Source organism: Lolium rigidum, chromosome 7, assembly GCF_022539505.1.
Source record: "Lolium rigidum isolate FL_2022 chromosome 7, APGP_CSIRO_Lrig_0.1, whole genome shotgun sequence".
In the NCBI taxonomy this organism is placed as follows: Eukaryota; Viridiplantae; Streptophyta; class Magnoliopsida; order Poales; family Poaceae; genus Lolium; species Lolium rigidum.
Window position 1 is genome coordinate 27,038,650 of NC_061514.1, and position 23,031 is coordinate 27,061,680.

Below are 23,031 nucleotides of genomic sequence, written 5' to 3' on the forward strand. Positions count from 1 at the left end.
GGTATTTATGCTAGATACTTGGGTTCATGCCTCCATTGAATCCGGGACGAGTGATGTGAAAGTTCTAAGGTTGTGGATGTGTTGTTGCCACTAGGGATAAAACATCAATACTTTGTATAAGGATATTTGTATTGTTTACATTACGCACGAGTCAAGGTTGGAAAAAGCGCTAGGCGTAAGCGAGGCGGTTGGCATCCGCATAGTGCCTAGGCGATGCTTAAGCGGACTAGGCGCAGCCTAGGCGGGCATAGTTTGTACCATCAAGTGTAGATATGGGTTATTATATGTGAATAAATAATTTAGAGCTTGTAAATGTGAAAATTTCTAAACACTACCTTTAGAATGATGTCAATCTAGCTCGATCGTGAAGTATAGCATGATTTCTTATTGTGGACGACAATTTCTTGGTTACACTGCCTAGACTTCCGCTTATGCCCTAGGCGAGACGTTTGTCCATCACCTAGTGCCTAAGCGTGCTTAAGCGGTGCCTAGGCGTCGCCTTGTCCAACAGAGCGCACAGTACTTAATGCAATTTTTTGTTGTTTGCAACTTAATACTGGAAGGGGTGCGGATGCTAACCCGAAGGTGGACTTTTTAGGCATAAATGCATGCTGGATGGCGGTCTATGTTCTTTGTCGTAATGCCCTAAATAAATCTCATAGTAGTCATCATGATATGTATGTGCATTGTTATGCCCTCTCTATTTGTCAATTGCCCAACTGTAATTTGTTTACCCAACATGTTATTTATCTTATTGGAGAGACACCACTAGTGAACTGTGGACCCCGGTCCATTCTTTTACATCTGAAATACAACCTACTGCAATCATTGTTCTCTTTTGTTTTCTCCAAGCAAATATCATTTTTCACACCATACGTTTAATCCTTTGTTTTCAGCAAGCCAGTGAGATTGACAACCTCACTGTTAAGTTGGGGCAAAGTATTTTGATTGTGTTGTGCAGGTTCCACGTTGGCGCCGGAATCCCTGGTGTTGCGCCGCACTACACTCCTTCACCAACAACCTTCACGTGGTCTTCATCTCCTACAGGTTCGATAACCTTGGTTTCTTACTAAGGGAAAACTCGCTGCTGTACTCATCATACCTCCTCTTGGGGTTCCCAACAGACGTGTGCTTTACCGTCACAAGCAAGCACAAACCCTTGCAAGATCATGGCACGTGAGCACATTAATTTGGGACAAAGTAGCAACCGGAAATGTCGAACCCTAGCAAGATCATGATACCTCACCATAATCCGAACTAACCTCTGCTACAAGACCAAACCGTAGACAAGATCTGACTACTCCTAACCTAGATCTAGGCATTACCGCGGTACCGAGATAAGGGCCTTACAGTCATCGCCGGAGGTGAAGATGCGCTGGACCAGGAAGTAGATGAAGCAGCCCATAAGTACTCGCCGCCGCCGCTGCAACCGTCGCCGACCGGATATGCGTGCGCCTCTTACCTGCTTGCTGACGGGAGGAGGAGCTCGAAAATTGGGGGGAGTGGAGTAGGGGTAGAAATAGGCCATGGGGCGCGGAGGGAGGTGACAGAATCCTTCCCGCCCCCTATTCGCTTTTCGCCGAGGAGCGGCGCAACTCCCGCCATGTCCATTCTCGTCTCCACGCGTGCGCCGAAGATGCCCTTTTGCATCAGCCGGCGTGGAGATATGCCTGCATCGCTGGAAACTGTCATTCTGGATGTTCCTCTAGGGCCTAGCCAAAAGCTGCTTTGAGAACCGTGCGGTGCAGCAACGCGGCTCGACCTGCAGCAACCAAACGGACCGAAAATTGCTAGACCCATGTGCGAGCCAAGTCACATCCAGGCTACCAAACCTCGCGCCCATAGAAATCTGAATCGACATGTTAACCATCTTTCTTTCTTTTTCTTTCCCGCGTGTGCATAATCGATTCAGACCTGCGCGGTAAACAGTACTTTGACTCTTGGCCGACGCATAACAATGGATTCAGAGAACCTCTGCGCGCGAGTGTGCGTTCAGCGTCGGTCCGCAACCAATCTTACCCCTGCCCGGCTGCCGGAGACGACAAGGACACCGACGGCGACTGAGGCGTCGCCGTCCCCCCACGGTGGCCCCGGAGCGTTGAAAAAGCGCGCCGACCATGTCCCCCGTTTCTTCCTCGAAATGACAAGCTATCTCTCGCCGGCGGGCCCGCGCCGCGTCACCCTGACGCGCACGACGAGTAAGACGGCTGCCGCCCTCCTATCTCCGCCCGCCCGCGAGCCAGTTCGCTCCGTCCCCATTAACGCCGACCCGCCATCGCTAGCTCGATCGTTCTAACCCCGCCGGTCGTTTACGCCGCCACGCAAGACACGATGGGTCGATCTCACTCTCACCGGCCGGCCGTCACCGCGCGTCCGGCCGGCGCCCGATCGTGCCGTCACGGCGGCCCGGTGGCGGCGCTAGACGCCCATGCCTCGCGCCGATCGCGTACCGCGCGCGTACGTACTGTCACGTACGTCGATCACGTACGTACTATATATAGCTAAGCATGTATAGTGGCGCGCGTGTCCGGTCTGAACTCTGGAGCCTGGATCAGTGAGTAGTAGTGGTTAGTTGTTGCAGCAACTTGTAGCAAGATTCCATCCACGTCGATCGAACTCTCCAGTGAGTGAGTCTCGTCCTCTCCACACCGCGGGCACCAATGATAGATCCGCGTCGGTGTCCTCGGTAAAAGCGACGGCCCGGCTCACAGACCGCGCCGCGCCGCGCCGTGCCGTGCGCGTCTCCGTCGCCGCCTGGCCGGAGCCAGATATGGAATGCGACGCTGACGGGAGCTGGAGAGGCGGTGGTGCCTTCGCGCAGAAGGAGAGCATCCCGTACCTCTGCCGCGTCACCGGCGGGCTCCACCGCCGCGCCGGCTTCTACAAATAGGGCTACCACTAGGCCACGACCAACGCGCACCCACCCCACCCGCTCCGCTCACATCACTCATCTGATTGCCGCCGCCGCTCACTCCTTGCCATCCTCGGCTACTTGCCTACCTCCTAGCTAGTAGCTACGGCTCGATCCGTTTCCTCTTTTCGAGAGCCAGCTGACTAGCTCCTGAGAGAGACAGAGAGAGAGCGAGCGAGAGAGAGAGAGAGTTGCTCACCGGCTCACCCCGCGCGCCCACGGGTCGTTTTAAGCCGCGACGGACCGGAACCGGACACGGCATGCGCTCTGCTTAAAATTTCAAGTGGGATGGGATTTTCCATCAATCCCGTGTCCCATCCCATCCCACTAATCCCGCCCATCCCTCTAACTGAGTTTACTAATCCCGTGTGGGCCGAGTGGGACGAGCCCATCTATCCCAGCGACAGCCCAGACATCCCTACTTCCTCTCTGTGACTCTGTCCAGCGATTGGAGCGAACCCTTCAGGCTCTCAGCGACCGCCGCCGCCGCCCGTCTCCCAGTCATACCGCCGCCGCCGTCTCCCAGGTCTCAGCGCGCTGCCGCCGAAGCCTCCCTTGTTCTCCGGCGAAGCTAGGCCCGTAGGCATGTAGAGAAGGGCCCCAATCAGCCGCCTGAAACCCTAGCCCGAGAGTTCTGTCACATCGCCGACGCGGCCGCCGCCGACGCGGCCGCCGCCGTCGCACCTCGTCCGCCCGCGGTATGACCTCTGCGCCATCCCCAAGCTCCCCCCGTGCTCGTCCTCGACTCGTGGCCTCTCCGACAGAGGCGAGTTCTTCCCCAAGCCCGGCCTCCCGACTGATTTGCTTGTACTTGCCCTTGAGGACGCCACCTCTCCTCCATTGCTGAAGCACCAAGCTCGCCAACGACTGGTTCGTCCCCAAGGTACCCCACGAGTTCTTGCTGTATTTACTCTTCTTCCTGCAACTGTCGGTTCTACTAATTCAGGTATTCACTATGGTCAGCTAGGGCATTTGGAAATTAAAGCTAAGTGATGCAGAGTTCTTGCTTGCAAATTAAAGCTAATAATCCATGTGTATATTCGTATGGAAGTGATTGTAAGAGTGTAAGATTCACTATGGTCAGTTACTGCTGGTGACCATGTACTCGTTCTAGCTGCTTCTATCATGTTTCTTCTAGATTAAACCATTTCTTGCTGCTGTTGCATTTTTTGATTTGGTGAAAATCATGATTTTATTGTTCTTCTGTTATGATAATGTTGCAGGCCAGTATTAGTTGGTAAACCATGTCAACCTCTCAGGATGAGGAATATGATGTTTCTGAAGAACCTATACTCGAAATGTATTTTCCCCCATCATCCCAAGCAGAGCATTCACAGCGAAGGTCTCCAATCGTGCCTGTTGTCAGCTCTCCTGGTCTCAGATTGTATTTGAGCCCATCATTTGCAAGGCGGAGGAACTCTCCATCTGTTAGGAACTCTCCATTGTCTCTCGCGAATGCGCACACTTCAGCGACCAGGCGGCCTCCAAATGTCGTAGCGTCTACAGCAGGTGCACATACTTCAGCTGATGCTACCGGTAAGTTCCTTTCTGTCTTTTATGTCTATGAAAATTGTGCTAGCAGTAGCTTTCCTGGTTTGTAATACATGCCTCCTTATTGATAATGCAGGCCCACCAACTAGATCAAGAAAAAGAAAACTCACGTCGGACATATGGGATGATTTCACTCCTATCTATGATGACAATGGCAAACTTGTGGAAGGTCAGTGTATCCATTGTGAAACCATCTTTCCGACTTCTAAAAAGTCTGGATCTAGTCAATGCCGTCGGCATAGGTCGACCTGCACTGAAAAAGCCAAGTTAGATGAACTGATTGGTACCATTCAGCCCGGCGATGCAAGAATTCCTGCTATTAAGCGGTTTAAGTATGATAGAGATAAAGCTCTCGATGAGCTTGTCAGGATGATCGTACTCCATGAGCTTCCTTTCCGTATAGTTGAGTATGTTGGTTTTAGAAGATTCGTGGCTAGTCTGAACCCAGCCTTCAAGCTTATGTCTAGAACTACTATAAGAGATGAATGTATTGCAGAGTTCAATAGGCAAAAGACACAGCTACTAGAGGTGTTGAAAAATTTGAACTCTAGAGTTTCACTAACAGCAGATCTTTGGACATCGAATCAAGAGCTAGGTTATATTTGTGTTACATGCCATTTTGTGGATAACAAATGGAACCTCCATAAGAGAATTATCAACTTTGCTCACGTTGAAACTCCTCACAATGCCACTAATCTGTTAAATGTTATGTTAAAAACAATGGAAGATTGGGGTATAGATGATAAAATCTGCAGCATCACTCTAGACAATGCTTCAGTTAATGATTTGATGGTCAGCTATATCAAATCAAACCTGATTGGGAGAAGACTGCTAGCTGGAAATGGTGACATATTTCATCATCGCTGTGCGGCACATGTTCTAAATCTGATCGTGCAAGATGGCCTGAAGGTCAGCTGTGGGGCTATTGATGCCATCAGGGAGAGTGTCAAGTTTGTGAGGAGCTCGGCTCAGCGGAAAGAAAATTTTGACAAAATCATTACACAGCTTGGAATAACTTGTGAGAAACAGGTCGCATTGGATGTCAGCACTCGCTGGAACTCAACATATTTGATGATGAAGACAGCAAGTGAGTACATTGCAGCCTTTGATCAATTGGCTGTGCAAGACCTTTCGTTCAAATGTGCACCATCAGCTTCTCAATGGACAATCGCGGAGGAAATTTGCAAGTTGTTAGTTGTTTTCTATGATGCTACGGTGGTAGTTTCTGGTTCACTATATCCTACAAGCAATGCATATTTCAAAATGCTTTGGAGGGTCAAATGGACGTTGGAAAAGGAAGCATCAAATGCGAATGCCACAATCAGATCAATGGTGCTGCATATGAAGAAGAAGTTCTTGAAGTACTGGAAGCTCTCATACTTAACTATGTGCATACCTATAATACTCGATCCTCGGTGCAAGGTTGAGTTCTTGAACTACAGCTTGAAGGATGATACAGAGCTTGAGGGGCCAAAGTATTTAGCAATCGTGAAGAGGAAATTCAAAGAAATGCTAAGCGCGTATTCATCACAGCAGATTGGTGACTCAGGCATTCGAAATGAACAAGAAAATCAAGCATCATCTTCAAGTGATCCGTGGGCTAGGTGGAGTCAGCATGTGGGTCAACGCAAGCAGCGAACTAAGCAAAGTGAGTATGATATGTACTTGAAAGATGACCTTGTACCTCCAGATGTTGAAATTGATGTTCTGGAATGGTGGATGACCAATGGACATAAGTATCCTACAATTGCACGTATGGCACGTGATGTACTGGCTGTTCCTGCATCTACTGTGGCTTCGGAGTCAGCATTCTCCACTGGAAGTAGGGTGATTAGCGACTACCGTAGTCGTTTGGCTAGCGAAACCATCACGGCATTGATATGCCTGCAAGATTGGATGCGCCCATCAGGTAAACTATTGTCCTCTTGGCTAGTCAATAATGTTATGTTTACTAAATTTACAAATTCTTGTTATGTTTTCAGGTGTAATTGATTCAACGACAATTGTAGAAGATCTGGAGAATGAAGATGAAATTCTCAGGGCTAATACTAATTTCAGGTACGAGCATACCTTAACATGTGCTGCTCTTTGTGGCTAGGTGTTGGGGAAAAGGTTGCAAAGTATATATCCAGAACTGGACACTTTGCAGTTTACTGAACTTGTAGGCTTTCCTAATATCAAGGGTTCCATGTAGGATTTAAGGATGCTCACATGATGATTTTCTAATTTCAGAGTGGAGAGAAACGAGACACAGGTGGACTCTTGATGAACCTGTTCATTTACAATTTGTTGTGTTGTTAAGGTATGCTTTACATCCTTAGTATTAACCATTGTTCCCTGTAGCAGTAACTGAATGAACCAAGTATCCTCCAGAAATTGAGCCTGATTCTGTTGGCTTTGATTTTATCTGTACTAGCTTACTACTGCAGAATTCCATCATGTGAAATATATGGTTTTGTTGCCTGTTTTTTTCAAGTTCAGTTGATTGTTGCTAACCATGTCTTGATTACTGTCTCAGGTTACTGTCTTGGTACTTCTAAGCATGTGGAAGTGTTAAACCAAGGAACCAAGATTCTACTCAAGAGTGGCCTTTCCTGGCAGATGCTTTGACAAGATTTCCTGGCGCAGAACATAATTCCAGCGCTTCCTGCTTGAAGCATACCACAGCATTTTCCTCAAATTGATTTAAGCCGCTAGCTGTAGCTTATGCAGTACTCTATTTCAATGAACTTAGATGGCTCGCTCGATTCTGTACTCAGAAAAACCCTCCAGTACTCTGCTTTTTAATCCTCTGTTTCTTGTTGCTTTTTTTATTCTAGTACTAGTAGTATATTATGTTGCACAGGCCCTGTTTATGTGGATCTTGAGAAACTGTGCATGTGCTGTCTTGTATTAATTCTTCGGCTAGTGTCAAATTTTCTGTTTGCAATTTTTCAATTTATAATTTTTTTATTTGTAATTTCCATGATGGCATATGGGCTCTCAACGAGAAGCATATGTGCACGGAAAGCACAGGAGGCGAACGCAAAGACAGCACTGCGTCATCATCGCGTGAGCAGTACAGAGAAGAATTTTAGTACCGCTAGTTTAAAGAGATTGTTAACATACACCATACGCACCTAAAGGTGGGATATCTGTGGGACAGGTGGGACATCCCACAGGAGGTCACTTAACTTTTCCTGTTGGTGGGATAATAGGGATAGGGACGGTGGGATAAGTGAATGATTAGCCTGGCGGGAGGCGGACGTCCCGATCCCATCCCACCTGAAACGTTAGCTCTGCTCCCACCGCAGCAAACCATGGCTCCATTTTCTTCACCCTCGCTCCTCGCCTCCTCCGGTGCCAACAAGCGCCCCGCCCTCGCCGCCGACGCCTCGGACCCCGCTGAAGATCAACTTCCGCTCCCGCAGGTCAGTACGTGGCTGCTCCCTACGCACTGTCTCCTACTGTACCATGTTGTCACCTGTACGTGCCTGCCACGAACAAGCTAGTCATGTAGTAGCACGTACTGACACGCGCGCGCGCGCCTGCGTGCGGTGGTGATCGCTGACCAGGACGACGGCGTCGCGGCGGGCAACAACAACAAGAGGGAGCAGCTCGAGTGCCCGCGTTGCAGGTCCCGCAACACCAAGTTCTGCTACTACAACAACTACAGCACCAACCAGCCGCGCCACTTCTGCCGCGTCTGCCGCCGCTACTGGACGCACGGCGGCACGCTGCGCAACGTCCCCGTCGGAGGCGCCTGCCGCCGCGCCGGCAACGGCAAAGGCAGCAACAAGCGCCGCAGGTCCGACGAGCCTGCGCCCTCGCCCTCGCCATCGCCCTCTTCGCCGGCGGCGTACCGGGCGGCGGACGCGCCCCCGGGCTTCCCGTTCCTCACCGACGGCGTGTTCCTGCCGCAGTTCGACCTCGGGCTCGGCAGCGCCGCTGCAGCTCCAGCGGGTTCTCCGTGGATGCCGGCTTCCTCGTCGGCCCCGGGCCTCGACGACGGGCTCACGGCGCCGTGGGGCGGTGCTGCTGATGGGACGCTCCCGGGCAGCGGCGTGTGGGACGACTTCACCACCGGCCTCGACTTCACCTGGCCGCCTCCCCCGCCACCGCCGCCAGCAGCCGGCAACTGATCGATGCCATCGTCATGTCAGCCGGTGCGTTTCAGGCTCCTGTTTTAGCATCGCAGCCTCGATCGGTCAGGTTTACATGAGTAAGTAAGGTAGTAGCTGTGTGCTTACCAGCTTAATCACTCGGTGTGTTCGTCTCAGCCTTGCACGAGCGCTGCTCCATCTTATGGTAGACTCCACTCTCCGTTTGATCTTCTGATGCTTACACAAATGATTTGGTGATTGTTATTTGAATCCAACGAACCATATATGATCTGTCCGTTGCTGCAGCAAGGATGTCACTTGCTCTCTGTAGTGACTCCGTATATTTGCAATAAAAAGTTCAGTTTCTTCCAGTTCACAAGGTCACAGTTGTAGCAGCTCTGATCAATGTTGAACTATCATTGGCAGTAAAGAACAGAAAAAAAAAACAAGGAAACCTGGTGTAATTTCAGCAAGTATCTTTGTATAAGAAAAGAACCATGATATGAACAAATGAATGTGTCGGCTGTTAACCATACAATTACACAGAGCCATGCTTGTATCAAAAATAAAAAGAATAGTGTGGTCTTCGGAGTGAGCTCTTAATGCACTAAAACAGACAGCAAAACGGAGAAAACTTTCAGCTAGTTAAACTCCTAGTAGGTGAACTGGTGAAGAAGTGAAGGTATCTGTACAGCAAAGAGCCCAGCAACAGCTCCGCACTCTCACGCCAGCTTTACACTTGAACCGGGAAACCAAAATTCTGGAACACTCTGATTTCTCCTCCTCGTCCTGCCGTGACGATCACCAGACCCCACGCGGACCGGCGCTGGACATCCATGGCCCCGATGCAGAGATCAGACGAGCTGTGACCGGGGCTGCTCTTGGCTGACGGTAACTGCTCGTCGGATAAGGACGGGGATACTGCTTCAACTGCATGATTGCTGGTGCTTGCACCAGCTTCGCAAACTGGGGTCTCCGTGGATCTGATCGCAGTTCCATTTGCCTCGTGCTCATCGTTTCGTGCAGGAGCTTCCGGGACAGAGTTCACTGCACCATCTGAATCACTGTGTCGGCTGCTACGGCACCCAAACGATCCACGGGATTCAGCACCGGGCCACGTGATTGCCACAGTTACGTCTTGGCAGTGGAAATGTTCGTATGAGTTGGTCACGTCAACTGAACTCCTGCTTCTGCTTGGATGGGAACTGTTGTCATGTCTCCAGACATACACATGAGAATCCTCACTGGCACAGACTACATATTTCCCATTTGGAGCCACAGAGGCTGAGATTTGGCTACTTGTATTGCGGAACCCTGGTGGAAAAGTTAAGCGAAATGTAAATGCAAAAGCCCAGATTAACGCTAGTATATTGCTGATCACAAAGGCAAGGAACATATTTTCTCCCTCAAAAGGGAAACAGGATTGGCACAAATCAAATTCCATATAATACATAGTTCATGTGCCCTAGATTTGTGCAAAACAGAAATGTAGTCTGATCATTGAACATTACGTTCATAATTTACAATGAGAGGAGAATGAAAAGTTACCTTTAAATTTGTGAACAAGTTCATCACCATTAACAACACGGATTCTTGAATCCGCAGAAGTAATAAGAACTTCCAAAGAGCTTCCTGGAGCAAACTGTTGCGTGAAATACAGATAGTCAGGTATAGGTGGTATTGGAGGCATCAATAACGTAGTCCAAATCTCAACACAACTAAGCATGTGTGTTTTTTAAGTCTTAACAAAGTATTAAGTTCCCTACAAACAGATACACCGCACAATTACGTACCTGGAAGCCAGTTATCTTCTTCTGACCCGACTTCTTTTTCCTGATTCTTAAGTCTATCTGACTTTTGTACTGGAGCTTCTTCTCTGTAATCACCAAGGAAACAGAACATATAGGTTACTGCATGTTACAATTTTCTTTTTGTATCAAACTACTATTAGTACTTGATTGTGACTAGCATAAACAAATGTATTTAACTATGACTAAAGTGGCATACCTGTTGTATCAAATAAATGGCAGCTTCCCTTGTGAGACCCTACCATTGCAACCTTCAAACGTAACAGAGGAATGCAACATCAGCATCTAATTTTCATGGTCACAACACCGTGTTCACTAAAAACAGGAAACTAACTAAACCTGTCCATCCGGAGAATAACATGCAGCGGTAACCATCTCATGAAGATCGTTCCAATCTTCAATCTTCCGATCCTGGACATTCCAAATGCGAACTTTCTCATCCAGTGACCCACTTATGAAGAAATTATCATCTACCGGATTGAACTGGATGCATGTGACTGCAACAAATTGAGTGCACAGAAGGACGTCAATTGTCTGGTTGCACGAAACATGCATTTCTAATGGCCAAAAAGATGTCACGTATAAAGCGATCCTGCAACTAGACTAACCATAGTCCGTGTGTGAGAACGTCTTCAAGCAGGTACTGGCAGTGATGTCCCATAGCCTAACAGTTTTGTCCATCGAGGATGAAAGCAAGTACTGCATCAGAGCCAAACAACTGGTTAGTGCCTTTGCATAATTTTTGAACTATTAAGCTGAGCCCCACAAAGGGTAGTCTACACTTCATTATGTTTCAGAGTTTATTATTTTAATTTGGCAAAAAATGTATTGGCCATGTTTTCCTTTTTAAATATAAATTAATTGTGGGCATTCAAGAAATTGTTTTAGTAAAAAGCTTTTAGTTGTAGAATCCTATACCACCATGGGTTATATTCATAGATGACTTGATCATGTCAGGTGTATATGGAAAGATAACACATTTTGATGCAGGTCATACTGAGTTACTGACCAGGTTGCACGATTGAAAGCTAACACGGAACAAAGGCCATGATAAATATGCATGTGGTGCGCATATCAAATCTAACTCGCGTTATAACTACAGTTGTGGATATTTGCCCGAGAAAATTAGAAAAGAAATAGCATGCAAAACACAGCGCAGAAGTACTGTATGAATGCTAAAGAGAGCTCACAGTGGACAAAGAAGGTTGATATGCAGATCATGGATTTGAACACAACATGGACCCAGCAGATCAGGTGTTACTGGTAATATTTTGCAAATAAGTAGGGTGCCAATAAATTATGCTGATAATATCAGATGCAAAGAACAACTATTTCGCATGTGAAGGAGAAGTGTATAGTAAGAGCAGCAATGCTATTGTCTTATGACTTCATATATAGTGTACACGTTATTTAGAATTTGTAAACCATATATACTATAATGGTAAGCATTTTTCTTGAGGACGGACCTTTACGTATGGAATATGAACATACCGTTTTCAACCATATGCAACTATCAGTGCTCCTAACCAGATTACTGATCATGAAAATGATACCTGATCTTGAAGTCCTAACCAAAGTTAACCACGCAAAAAACACCTATTTCAACTATCTTCGGACGTGCAGTCTGAAATTCGAGGATCAACTAACTGAGCTCAAGAAGATGGGCTTCGCGGTTCTTGGTGACAATGACTCTCCGGTTATGCCTATAATGCTCTACAATCCAGCAAAGATTCCTGCATTTTCTAGGGAGTACCTTAAAACAGAAGGTTAGTGATGGAGTTCCTGTGAAGTGCTATTTCTGTTCGGAATGATGTTTTAGTAATTAGCGATCTATGTTTACTCTTTTCTTATACCCCAGTTTGCTTCACAGCTGAAACCCCATCCAACTGATGTAACGCTGAAATTTCAGGTTGCTGTTGTCACAGTGGCATTCCCTGCACACCTCAGGTACCAGTTTTGCTACTGGTACAAAAGAAGTGAATCTTTCAGGAGTGCACAACAGTCAATCGGCAAGATGTAGTGTACTGTGGCATACTGAAGCCTGCTGCTCAATTAGTGTAGCCAAGTGAAAAAAGTTGGAAGCATCATGTTCTTCCATTGATGAATGACATACTGAAGCCTACTGCCCAATTAGTTGTAGCCAAGTGACAAAATCACAAAAGTTGGAAGCGTCATGTTCTTTCATTGATGAATGATGATCATGGTCTTCACAGCCGCACTAGACACCATCTAAACTAAAAATTACCATTCAGTTGAATTGTGAAGAAGATAGCAGTGCTATTACTGATACTAATTTTCAGAATGTCTAACAAAACTTCCAATTTTCAGCAGGATGTAGTGTATTGTTGCATACTGAAGCCTACTGCACAATTAGTGTAGTCAAGTGACAAAGGTTGAGATCTCAAAAAAAAAGTGACAAAGGTTGAAAATGTCATGTTTTTCTCATAATGAATATGGTTTTATTTTGTCATTTTGATGATCTTGGTCTTCTCAGCAGGATTAGACACCATCAAAACTAAGAACCAACCATTCATTTACGTTCTGAGGAATGTCTAACAAAGTGCCAGAAAGTAAGAATAAGCAATCAGTTATTCAAATTACAAACACAGAATGTGTACCTGGGATTTGGACCATGAAAGATCAAGAACATCAGCGGCGTGTCCCAGGAGCGAGCAGACCGGCTTATCTCTGAACCCAAACACGCACTCAGGCACAACCAGATGGTCAGAGCCGACGGACTTCCGGCTGCTCTGCACCCTCGGACGCCTCTTCTTCTCCCCAGAGCTGAGCGACAGCACTCCCACGTCCGGCGAGCCACTTCCCGCAACGGCGACAAACGGGCTGGAGCCGCTGCTCTCCCTCGAAACCGCAGCTTCCCCGACGAGCAGGTCCCCCTTCCTGTCCCCCTCGGAGACCTCCCAGACGTGGATGACGCGGTCCTCGCCGGCGCTGGCGAGGTACCGGCCGTCGAGGCTGAAGTTGATGCACCAGACGGCGCCCGAGTGGGCGGGCAGCTGCTGCGTCATGAACATCCCCGTCAGCTCCTTGCACGCCTTGCCGTACTGCCGCACCCTGACCCTCCCCGCGCCGCGCGATCCGGTCCCGGAGGAGCCGCCGTCGAGGCTGTCGTCGGTGGCGGAGCTGAGGCGCCGGGCTTCCTTATCCTTGTCCTTGGCGTCGGCCCCGCGGCGGGTTCCGCCGTACGCGACGGTGCCGGCCAGGTGCCGGATGCCGCGCAGCCACCCCCTGCGGGGCTTGGAGGCCGGGGCGGACGAGGAGAGGGAGGCGGAGGAGGAGGGGGTGGTGGCGCGCCGCATGAGCTCGTGCACGATCGGGGAGCGGCCCAGGCACTGCTCGAACTCCTCGAGGGAGAGTTGGCGCCCGGTGCCGACCTCTCGGATGACCTCCTCGTGCACCTCCCCGAGCTCGAACTCCGTGCCGTCGTCCAGGTTCCGGATCCGGCACTGCTGCTCCCCGGCATTGCTTGGGTTCCGCGCCAGCGGCGGCTTCCCGTGGCCCGCGGATCTGGGCTGCTCCGGGGGCTCCGCCGCGGGCGGGGAAGCAGGGTCCTCGGTGGCGGGCGGTGGCGGGGAAGGGGAGCGGCGGGGCGGGGAGAGAGGGATGGAGGAGGAGGGGCGGGGGGAGTGGGGCTGCAGGGAGCCTGAGGGGGAGAGGCCGAGGCGGTTGAGCAGGACCTTGCGGCGCTCGTGGACGGAGGTGGGCTCGGAGATCCAGACGTCGTAGGCGGCGGCCGAGGACGACGGCGGTTGGTTGCTGGGGTGGTGGTGCTGGCCGCGGCTCCGGCGGCGGCGGTGGAGCGGGTCGGCGTCGTCGTCGGAGGCGGAGGCGGAGGTGGAGGAGCAGGAGGAGGAGAGGATCCGGTCCAGCGACTCGTGGAACTCGTCCTCCGTGTCCGCCGCCGGATCCAGCGTCGCCGCCACCGGCATTGCGCCTCACCGCGGGCCGGAGAAGAGGGAGGAGCTCCGTCCACGCCGAAAGCGCCGCGCTTTTAAACCGGGCCGCGTTGGTTCTTGCGCCGGTGCTGTCAGGCCTGCGTGCTGGGCTCGTCGTCGGCCAGCTGGAGGTGGGGAAGTGGGAAGGAGGAGGAGCACTGCGCCATTTGTTGGAGCTGCGTTTTGTATTGCTTGGGGTCTGGGGAGGAGAGCGGCGCTGGCTGCCGGTGCTGGGGCGGCTGCGACCGGACTGAACTGGACCCTGGATGGAGGTCGGGCGGACCCGTGCAGGGCGCAGGCAGCCACCATTTCACCAACAAATCAGCAACAAACCAACCAACCGCTTTGGAGGGAGGAGCGTGATCCGTCCCTGCTATCCGGGAACCGTATCATGCGTCTCACTATGACCGGTGGGGCCTGTTGAAGCAAATCCAAATCATCAGCTGCACAACCGTGATGAAATGTTGGAAAATGCTCTCCTAGTAGAGTAATAATTTATATTTGGCGCCACTAATTCTCGGTTGTAACTTTTTTTTAAACATAAAATATTTTATCCAACTTAAGTGCATTTTACAGAGATAAGCGTGAAAGGATCCACGCTACATACAGAAAGGATGTCCCTGCCACGACATTGACCTGCTTCTGACATAAGCATCGAATAGCCAAAGAAGTATTTGAATTCTAAGAGCTAAACGAGCCAGATGATCTGCTTTGAAATTTTTGCACCTATTAACATGAGTTATTTTTTTGCAGCAAAAAGATGGAGAAGCCTGGATTGCTGCAAGATGTGGCCTGTTCTCCTAGTGTTCTGGAGCTTTGGAGCTTTGAATACAGTTGGAGATGCTGCCGCCGATGCTAACACTGAATTGTCAAGTGTAATAGAAAGGAGCTGTGTTTTGTATTGCTGGAGTCTGGGGAGGAGAGCGGCGCTGGCTGCCGGTGCTGGGGTGGCTGCGACCGGACTGGACGGGACCCTGGATGGAGGTCGGGCCGACCCTGGATGGAGGCAGCAAGTCAGCCACCATTCCACCAACAAATCAGCAACAACCCAACCAACCGCTTTGGATTTGGGAGAGGAGCGTGATCCGTCCCTGCTATCCGGGAACCGTATCCTGCGTCTCACTATGACCGGTGGGGGCTTGTTGAAGCAAATACAAATAATAACCTGCACAATCATGATGAAATGTTCGGAAATGCTGCTAGTAATTTATCTTTGCAGGTGAATAATTCTCGGTACGTAATTTAGTTCTCAGTCAAATGATGTCATCGAGAAGCTAAAATACTACTAACTTGGTCCCATAGAATGTGTCGGAATCTTATCTAAATTTAAATGTATCTAAGCACTTAATAATTTAAACAAACTTCAGACATGTTTTATAAGATGGAGGAAGTAACACAGGCAGCTAGCAGTTTGGACCTAACCTAATCGTTTGGTCTGACCGGTGAGGCCATGGGCAACTTTTTTCTTTCGACAATTCCGGTAATTCTTAAATACCTCAAAAACCTAGAAGTAAATAGAGGGAAAATAACCAAAAAAACAACAAAAATTATTTTTTGTAAAAAGTATTGTATCTGAGAAGATTGTGGTCTTTGATAAATTTTAAGGGTTATTACTTTAGCTAAAATAATATTGGAAAATCATTTTCTAAAAATACTATGTGATGGCCGATGGAACCATGGCATGTGTTGTGATGGTAGAGGTTCCATTGCAACTAGGAATACATCAGATAGGACTACCAACCAATATAGTTTAGTGACTCTTGCATCGTATATTACGTGTTAACCATGATATGTACAATAGACCTCTTATTTCTCTTACAAACCCGCCTCCGTAGGGGCTTCAAGCGAGCGCGTTTCGATGTCAACGAAGGTACGCCCAATTAGGGATTGAATTCTCTTAGAATTCAATCAAAAGAGCATAACGTCTTAGCTAAATGTCTGACATAGCGTCTGATCCCGGTGAATTGGGTTAGTTAACCGCACCCTTTGGTGAAGAAGGGGGTATTCCTAGGCACTAGTTATTTTCTTATGTGTAGACTTCGACCTTACAAAGTATGAGTCCGTGCCTTCCTAAGTTGGTCCTTAATTTCCAATGAAGTTTTGATTTTCTCGAGGGACGTAGCAAACTGTTTGGTTTATACCAATGTCAACCAAATCAGCTCAAGGATTGGATATCCATATAGCTAAATTAACCAAACAAAAAAAAATTGTAAATGAAGTGAGTCCAAGTTAAAAACTAAGATTGGTCTTTTTTATTTTCCATATGGGTTGCCCGGGACTCGAACCCGGAACTAGTCGGATGGAGTAGATAATTGGTCCTTGTTACAATAGAGAAAAACCCCTCCCCAAATCGTGCTTGCATTTTTCATTGCACACGACTTTCCCTATGTAGAAATAGCCTATTTCTATTTCAAAGAGGAAGTTCTACTAATTTTTGAGTTTTTTTTATTTTTTATTCGTAAATTAGTAAGTGGATCAGCGTCGAGGAACATGTGCTAGGGTGTATGTGCGACTCGTTCAGATCATGACTTCAAACAAATAAAAAAAATTTGGAAGTATCCATGATTACTACCAATGAATAGGATATAGCTTTTCTATCCTGAATTTCTATGGTATATGGAATTTCTGGTTTCGTCACCTATATCATCTTCCTTTCGCATATCAACGGATGTCTAGGTAGGATGTCTAGGTATGGTTGAGGTACCCGCGGTAGTTAACCAGTGTAGTTGGGAGACATGCCATCTTGCGAGATGAGTAGCCATAGTTGTCCATGATGGATTGTAGGAGACCATTGTGGGTGAAGCACCGAGAGTGGAACTACAAAAGAGTGGATATATGGGGGGCCCATACAAATAAATTATGGACAAGTAAGTGTACCCTCTTGGTATCAAAGATTACAATCTATTATGTGACACGTAGTGCACCTTTTCAGAGTGTGTTGAATCGTAGGCGGCGGCCGAGGAGGACGGCGGTTGGTTGCTGGGGTGGTGGTGCTGGTGGCCGCGGCTCCGGCGGCGGCGGTGGAGCGGGTCGGCGTCGTCGTCGGAGGCGGAGGTGGAGGAGCAGGAGGAGGAGAGGATCCGGTCCAGCGACTCGTGGAACTCGTCCTCCGTGTCCGCCGCCGGATCCAGCGTCGCCGCCACCGGCATTGCCGCTCACCGCGGGGGGCCGGAGAAGAGGCAGGACTAGCCCCCTCCACGCCGAAAGCTCCGCGCTTTTAAACCTCGGCGTTGGTTGCTGGGTTCTTGCGCCGGTGCTGTCAGGCCTGCGTGCTGGGCTCGTCGTCGGCCAGCTGGAGGTGGAGGTGGGAGAGTGGGAAGGAGGAGGAGCACTGCGCCATTTGTTGGAGCTGTGTTTTGTATTGCTTGGGGAGGAGAGCGGCGCTGGCTGCCGGTTCTGGGGTGGCTGCGACCGAACTGGACGGACCCTGGATGGATGGAGGTCGGGCCGACCCTGGATGGAGGCAGCAAGTCGCCACCAACAAATCAGCAACAAACCAACCAACCGCTTTGGAGGGAGGAGCGTGATACGTCCCTGCTATCCGGGAAGCGTATCCTGCGTCTCACTATGACCGGTGGGGGCTTGTTGAAGCAAATACAAATAATAACCTGCACAATCATGATGAAATGTTCGGAAATGCTGCTAGTAATTTATCTTTGCAGTGAATAATTCTCGGTACGTAATTTAGTTCTCAGTCAAATGATGTCATCGAGAAGCTAAAATACTACTAACTTGGTCCCATAGAATGTGTCGGAATCTTATCTAAATTTAAATGTATCTAAGCACTTAATAATTTAAACAAACTTCAGACATGTTTTATAAGATGGAGGAAGTAACACAGGCAGCTAGCAGTTTGGACCTAACCTAATCGTTTGGTCTGACCGGTGAGGCCATGGGCAACTTTTTCTTTTCGACAATTCCGGTAATTCTTAAATACCTCAAAAACCTAGAAGTAAATAGAGGGAAAATAACCAAAAAACAACAAAAATTATTTTTTGTAAAAAGTATTGTATCTGAGAAGATTGTGGTCTTTGATAAATTTTAAGGGTTATTACTTTAGCTAAAATAATATTGGAAAATCATTTTCTAAAAATACTATGTGATGGCCGATGGAACCATGGCATGTGTTGTGATGGTAGAGGTTCCATTGCAACTAGGAATACATCAGATAGGACTACCAACCAATATAGTTTAGTGACTCTTGCATCGTATATTACGTGTTAACCATGATATGTACAATAGACCTCTTATTTCTCTTACAAACCCGCCTCCGTAGGGGCTTCAAGCGAGCGCGTTTCGATGTCAACGAAGGTACGCCCAATTAGGGATTGAATTCTCTTAGAATTCAATCAAAAGAGCATAACGTCTTAGCTAAATGTCTGACATAGCGTCTGATCCCGGTGAATTGGGTTAGTTAACCGCACCCTTTGGTGAAGAAGGGGTATTCCTAGGCACTAGTTATTTTCTTATGTGTAGACTTCGACCTTACAAAGTATGAGTCCGTGCCTTCCTAAGTTGGTCCTTAATTTCCAATGAAGTTTTGATTTTCTCGAGGGACGTAGCAAACTGTTTGGTTTATACCAATGTCAACCAAATCAGCTCAAGGATTGGATATCCATATAGCTAAATTAACCAAACAAAAAAAAATTGTAAATGAAGTGAGTCCAAGTTAAAAACTAAGATTGGTCTTTTTTATTTTCCATATGGGTTGCCCGGGACTCGAACCCGGAACTAGTCGGATGGAGTAGATAATTGGTCCTTGTTACAATAGAGAAAAACCCCTCCCCAAATCGTGCTTGCATTTTTCATTGCACACGACTTTCCCTATGTAGAAATAGCCTATTTCTATTCCAAAGAGGAAGTTCTACTAATTTTTTAGTTTTTTATTTTTTATTCGTAAATTAGTAAGTGGATCAGCGTCGAGGAACATGTGCTAGGGTGTATGTGCGACTCGTTCAGATCATGACTTCAAACAAATAAAAAAAATTTGGAAGTATCCATGATTACTACCAATGAATAGGATATAGCTTTTCTATCCTGAATTTCTATGGTATATGGAATTTCTGGGTAAGTCACCTATATCATCTTCCTTTCGCATATCAACGGATGTCTAGGTAGGATGTCTAGGATGTCTAGGTATGGTTGAGGTACCCGCGGTAGTTAACCAGTGTAGTTGGGAGACATGCCATCTTGCGAGATGAGTAGCCATAGTTGTCCATGATGGATTGTAGGAGACCATTGTGGGTGAAGCACCGAGAGTGGAACTACAAAAGAGTGGATATATGGGGGGCCCATACAAATAAATTATGGACAAGTAAGTGCACCCTCTTGGTATCAAAGATTACAATCTATTATGTGACACGTAGTGCACCTTTTCAGAGTGTGTTGAATCGTAGGCGGCGGCCGAGGAGGACGGCGGTTGGTTGCTGGGGTGGTGGTGCTGGTGGCCGCGGCTCCGGCGGCGGCGGTGGAGCGGGTCGGCGTCGTCGTCGGAGGCGGAGGCGGAGGTGGAGGAGCAGGAGGAGGAGAGGATCCGGTCCAGCGACTCGTGGAACTCGTCCTCCGTGTCCGCCGCCGGATCCAGCGTCGCCGCCACCGGCATTGCCGCTCACCGCGGGGGGCCGGAGAAGAGGCAGGACTAGCCCCCTCCACGCCGAAAGCTCCGCGCTTTTAAACCTCGGCGTTGGTTGCTGGGTTCTTGCGCCGGTGCTGTCAGGCCTGCGTGCTGGGCTCGTCGTCGGCCAGCTGGAGGTGGAGGTGGGAGAGTGGGAAGGAGGAGGAGCACTGCGCCATTTGTTGGAGCTGTGTTTTGTATTGCTTGGGGAGGAGAGCGGCGCTGGCTGCCGGTTCTGGGGTGGCTGCGACCGAACTGGACGGACCCTGGATGGATGGAGGTCGGGCCGACCCTCGGATGGAGGCAGCAAGTCGCCACCAACAAATCAGCAACAAACCAACCAACCGCTTTGGAGGGAGGAGCGTGATACGTCCCTGCTATCCGGGAAGCGTATCCTGCGTCTCACTATGACCGGCGGGGGCTGTTGAAGCAAATCCAAATCATCAACTGCACAATCATGATGAAATGTTGCAAAATGCTGCTAGTAATTTATCTTTAGCATCACTAATTGTCAGTCGTAACTTAGTTCTCAGTCAAGTGATGTCATCGAGACCTAGTCGGAAACTCAAAGATGGCACTACTTCCTCCGTAGAATGTGTCGAAAGCTTGTCTAAATTTGAATGTATCTAACCACTAAACAATGTCTCGATATGTTCGAATTTAGATAAACTTTCGACATGTTCCTTTAGGCGGAGGGAGTACTACATAGCTAACACTGGCAGCTAGCAGTCTGGATGTAACCTAGTCGTTTGGTCTAACCGGTGAGGCCAGGGGCAATTTTGTCTTTCGACGATTCTGTTCATTCTTAAATACCTCAAAACCCTAGAAGTAAATAGACGGAAAATACCCAAAAATACATCAAAAATTGTTTTTTAAACATGGAACCACGTCATGTGTTGTGATGGTAGAGGTTCCATTACAACTAGAATACATTCACATAGGATTAACATCCAATATAGTCTAGTGATTCTTGTACCGTACATTACATGTTAACCATGATATGTACAATGGCTTCGGGTAAGTCACCTATATCATCTTCCTTTTGCATATCAATGGATGTCTAGGCATGGCTGGTGTACCCGCTGTAATTGACTAGTGTAGTTGGGAGACATGTCATCTTGCGAGATGATTAGCCATAGTGTCCATGATGGGGAGACCACTGTCGGTGAAGCAACGAGAGTGGAACTACAAAAGAGTGGATATACGGGGTCGTGGAGAAGGACGATGATTGGCTTGGATCTTATATTAGGCCCCGTACAAATAAAGTATGGCACCCTATTGGTATCAAAGATTAGAATCTATTATGTGAAACGTAGTGCACCTCTTCAGAGTGTATTGAATTGTGGCATGTCACTCCCTATTTTAGGAAAGGGGCTCCGTGAAGTTCTAGTCAACCTATAAAATAAGCCTTTTGAAGATTTTTTACGAAAACCTACATTAGCCTATGAATCTTTGGTCCACGACCGTAGATAGTGCATCAAACATCGATTTTTGATTTAACTTGTCGAGTACGCTTGTACTCATCCTTTTATTCTATACCCTTGCTAGTCTTTGATGACCATGGCACTGATGACCCTGAAGGCAGCGACGACGTCTACTACAAGGAGTTTGGCCTCTTGGGATGAGCTAAAGCAGTAGATCATGGCATAGTATATGAGTCGGCAAGGACGAGTCAGAGCAGTATAGTGACCCGAGTAGAAGTAGATGAGCCAAGAATCGTAGAACTTTACATAATGTAAGTTGTCGAGCTCTAATGGTACTTAGTCGACTACTTCCGTTTATTTTTAAGTTACGTCAAGTTGGAGCCGAGTCTCAGGGATATCCTCAGTGGAACGATGATGATATCTCAGTCTTTGTACACCTTTGTCTTGTAATAATAAGTGTTTGCCATTTGGATCCAGAATATTTCTGCTGCAATACTCTAAAGGTTACAATACTTGTGAAATGTTACTTTCATAAGTGTTATGTCAACGACTTGCGTACTACAACATGCAGTGATATGCTGGGTCATCGCAAAGTCTCGCGGTTGAAGCCATGCGGCCAAGCCACGCACCACCTCCGATGGCCTCGACCGTCAAGGCATCAACATGGGCTCCATCTGCCACACCAACAACTGAACGAGCCTGACCGTTTAAAATTAGAATGACATATCATCCCCTCTCAAGACCACATGCTCATGTCGCATAGCCGAGAACCGACACTTGTTCGTCGCGGTGATGACATGGGCATTGGTAGGGTGATACTGGAACTTCAATCTTTGTCTGATCCACAAGACATTATAGGGGACGAGCCCGCCTCCACCATCTGTGGGTGACTTCGACCTTCGTTGATGGTGAGGAGAATAGAGAGGGAGGTGACATGGGCGTCGGTGGTGGCTACGGTTTCACCCGGGCCACCCTGCCCCGACCCTGTTAGCCGTATATGATTCAAATTTTGTGATGTCAATGCTTTGGTAATGACTTCAAACAAGAAAAAAAAATTGATAAAGAAATCATGCCGAAATATATGCCCGAAATCTAAAAATAAAAACTGCTGTGGCAAGAGAAAAAAAACTGAGATGTTGCTGTAATGCTGTGTAGCACCGCCAGTGACCGGAGTCCTGGCACCATTACCTGGAACAGTTGCAGTCTTCATCACGCGGAAAAGGAGAGCCTAACTGAAAACGCAGGATTGGGTTTAAGTGCGGATTAGGCAGCACGCATCTGTCGCCCTGTTCGCGGCGTGTCTGGCGCCGTGCCGGCACGACGAGGATCGGTCGATCAAGACGTGGGTGGAATTACGTGGAGGGGAGTTCACGCGTCATACAAAAAGCAAGCACGCAGCACAGCCGAGCAAAACCTGCTCATGATGCCTCGCTGGACTTTGCTTATCGCCGGAGGCTACTATACAATCCACTTGACACTTTCGCCACCTGCACGTCCTAGCTTAATTAGCTTGACCTAATGATCTGCCCGATTTCTTCGCATAAAACAACCACTTTTATTTAGCTTGATGTAACTCGTTCTCCGGGTTGAATCGAGGAAAAATTGTAATTCCCAAATCAAAATCACAAACCTGACCAAAACAATTGAGGAACTTACCCCTAGCAAGGACGAGCTCGAGGATTTGTCGT

The 23,031-nt window shown here is 48.2% G+C and overlaps 3 protein-coding genes across 6 annotated transcripts; 2 read left to right on the top strand and 1 right to left on the bottom strand.

Annotated features, from left to right (window-relative positions):
• Positions 1 to 2,925: 2,925 nt before the first annotated feature.
• On the top strand, positions 2,926 to 9,055 carry LOC124675326 (dof zinc finger protein DOF3.1-like). Its single transcript, XM_047211392.1, has 3 exons — positions 2,926 to 3,175; positions 7,738 to 7,872; positions 8,017 to 9,055. Exons 2-3 carry the CDS (start codon positions 7,762 to 7,764, stop codon positions 8,581 to 8,583), a joined length of 678 nt encoding a protein of 225 aa, XP_047067348.1. The 5' UTR covers positions 2,926 to 3,175; positions 7,738 to 7,761; the 3' UTR covers positions 8,584 to 9,055.
• LOC124675325 (zinc finger BED domain-containing protein RICESLEEPER 2-like) lies at positions 3,616 to 7,275 on the top strand. 4 transcript variants are annotated; one of them, XM_047211388.1, is made up of 6 exons: positions 3,616 to 3,794; positions 4,135 to 4,447; positions 4,539 to 6,371; positions 6,445 to 6,520; positions 6,695 to 6,764; positions 6,981 to 7,275. In XM_047211388.1, the coding sequence occupies exons 2-5, from the start codon at positions 4,156 to 4,158 to the stop codon at positions 6,726 to 6,728; spliced, it is 2,235 nt and encodes a 744-aa protein (XP_047067344.1). In that variant the 5' UTR covers positions 3,616 to 3,794; positions 4,135 to 4,155; the 3' UTR covers positions 6,729 to 6,764; positions 6,981 to 7,275. The 4 variants fall into 4 exon arrangements, with proteins under 4 accessions (XP_047067344.1, XP_047067345.1, XP_047067347.1 ...); XM_047211389.1 differs by having other exon boundaries at positions 6,695 to 6,744; positions 6,978 to 7,275; XM_047211391.1 differs by having other exon boundaries at positions 4,135 to 4,420.
• Positions 9,048 to 17,454, bottom strand: LOC124671071 (WD repeat-containing protein 44-like). Its single transcript, XM_047207508.1, has 9 exons — positions 17,341 to 17,454; positions 14,647 to 14,722; positions 12,971 to 14,304; positions 10,961 to 11,051; positions 10,692 to 10,849; positions 10,552 to 10,603; positions 10,338 to 10,420; positions 10,093 to 10,186; positions 9,048 to 9,858 (listed from the first exon to the last, which is right to left on the bottom strand). The coding sequence occupies exons 1-9, from the start codon at positions 17,452 to 17,454 to the stop codon at positions 9,278 to 9,280; spliced, it is 2,583 nt and encodes an 860-aa protein (XP_047063464.1). The 3' UTR covers positions 9,048 to 9,277.
• Between the last annotated feature and the right edge of the window lie 5,577 nt (positions 17,455 to 23,031).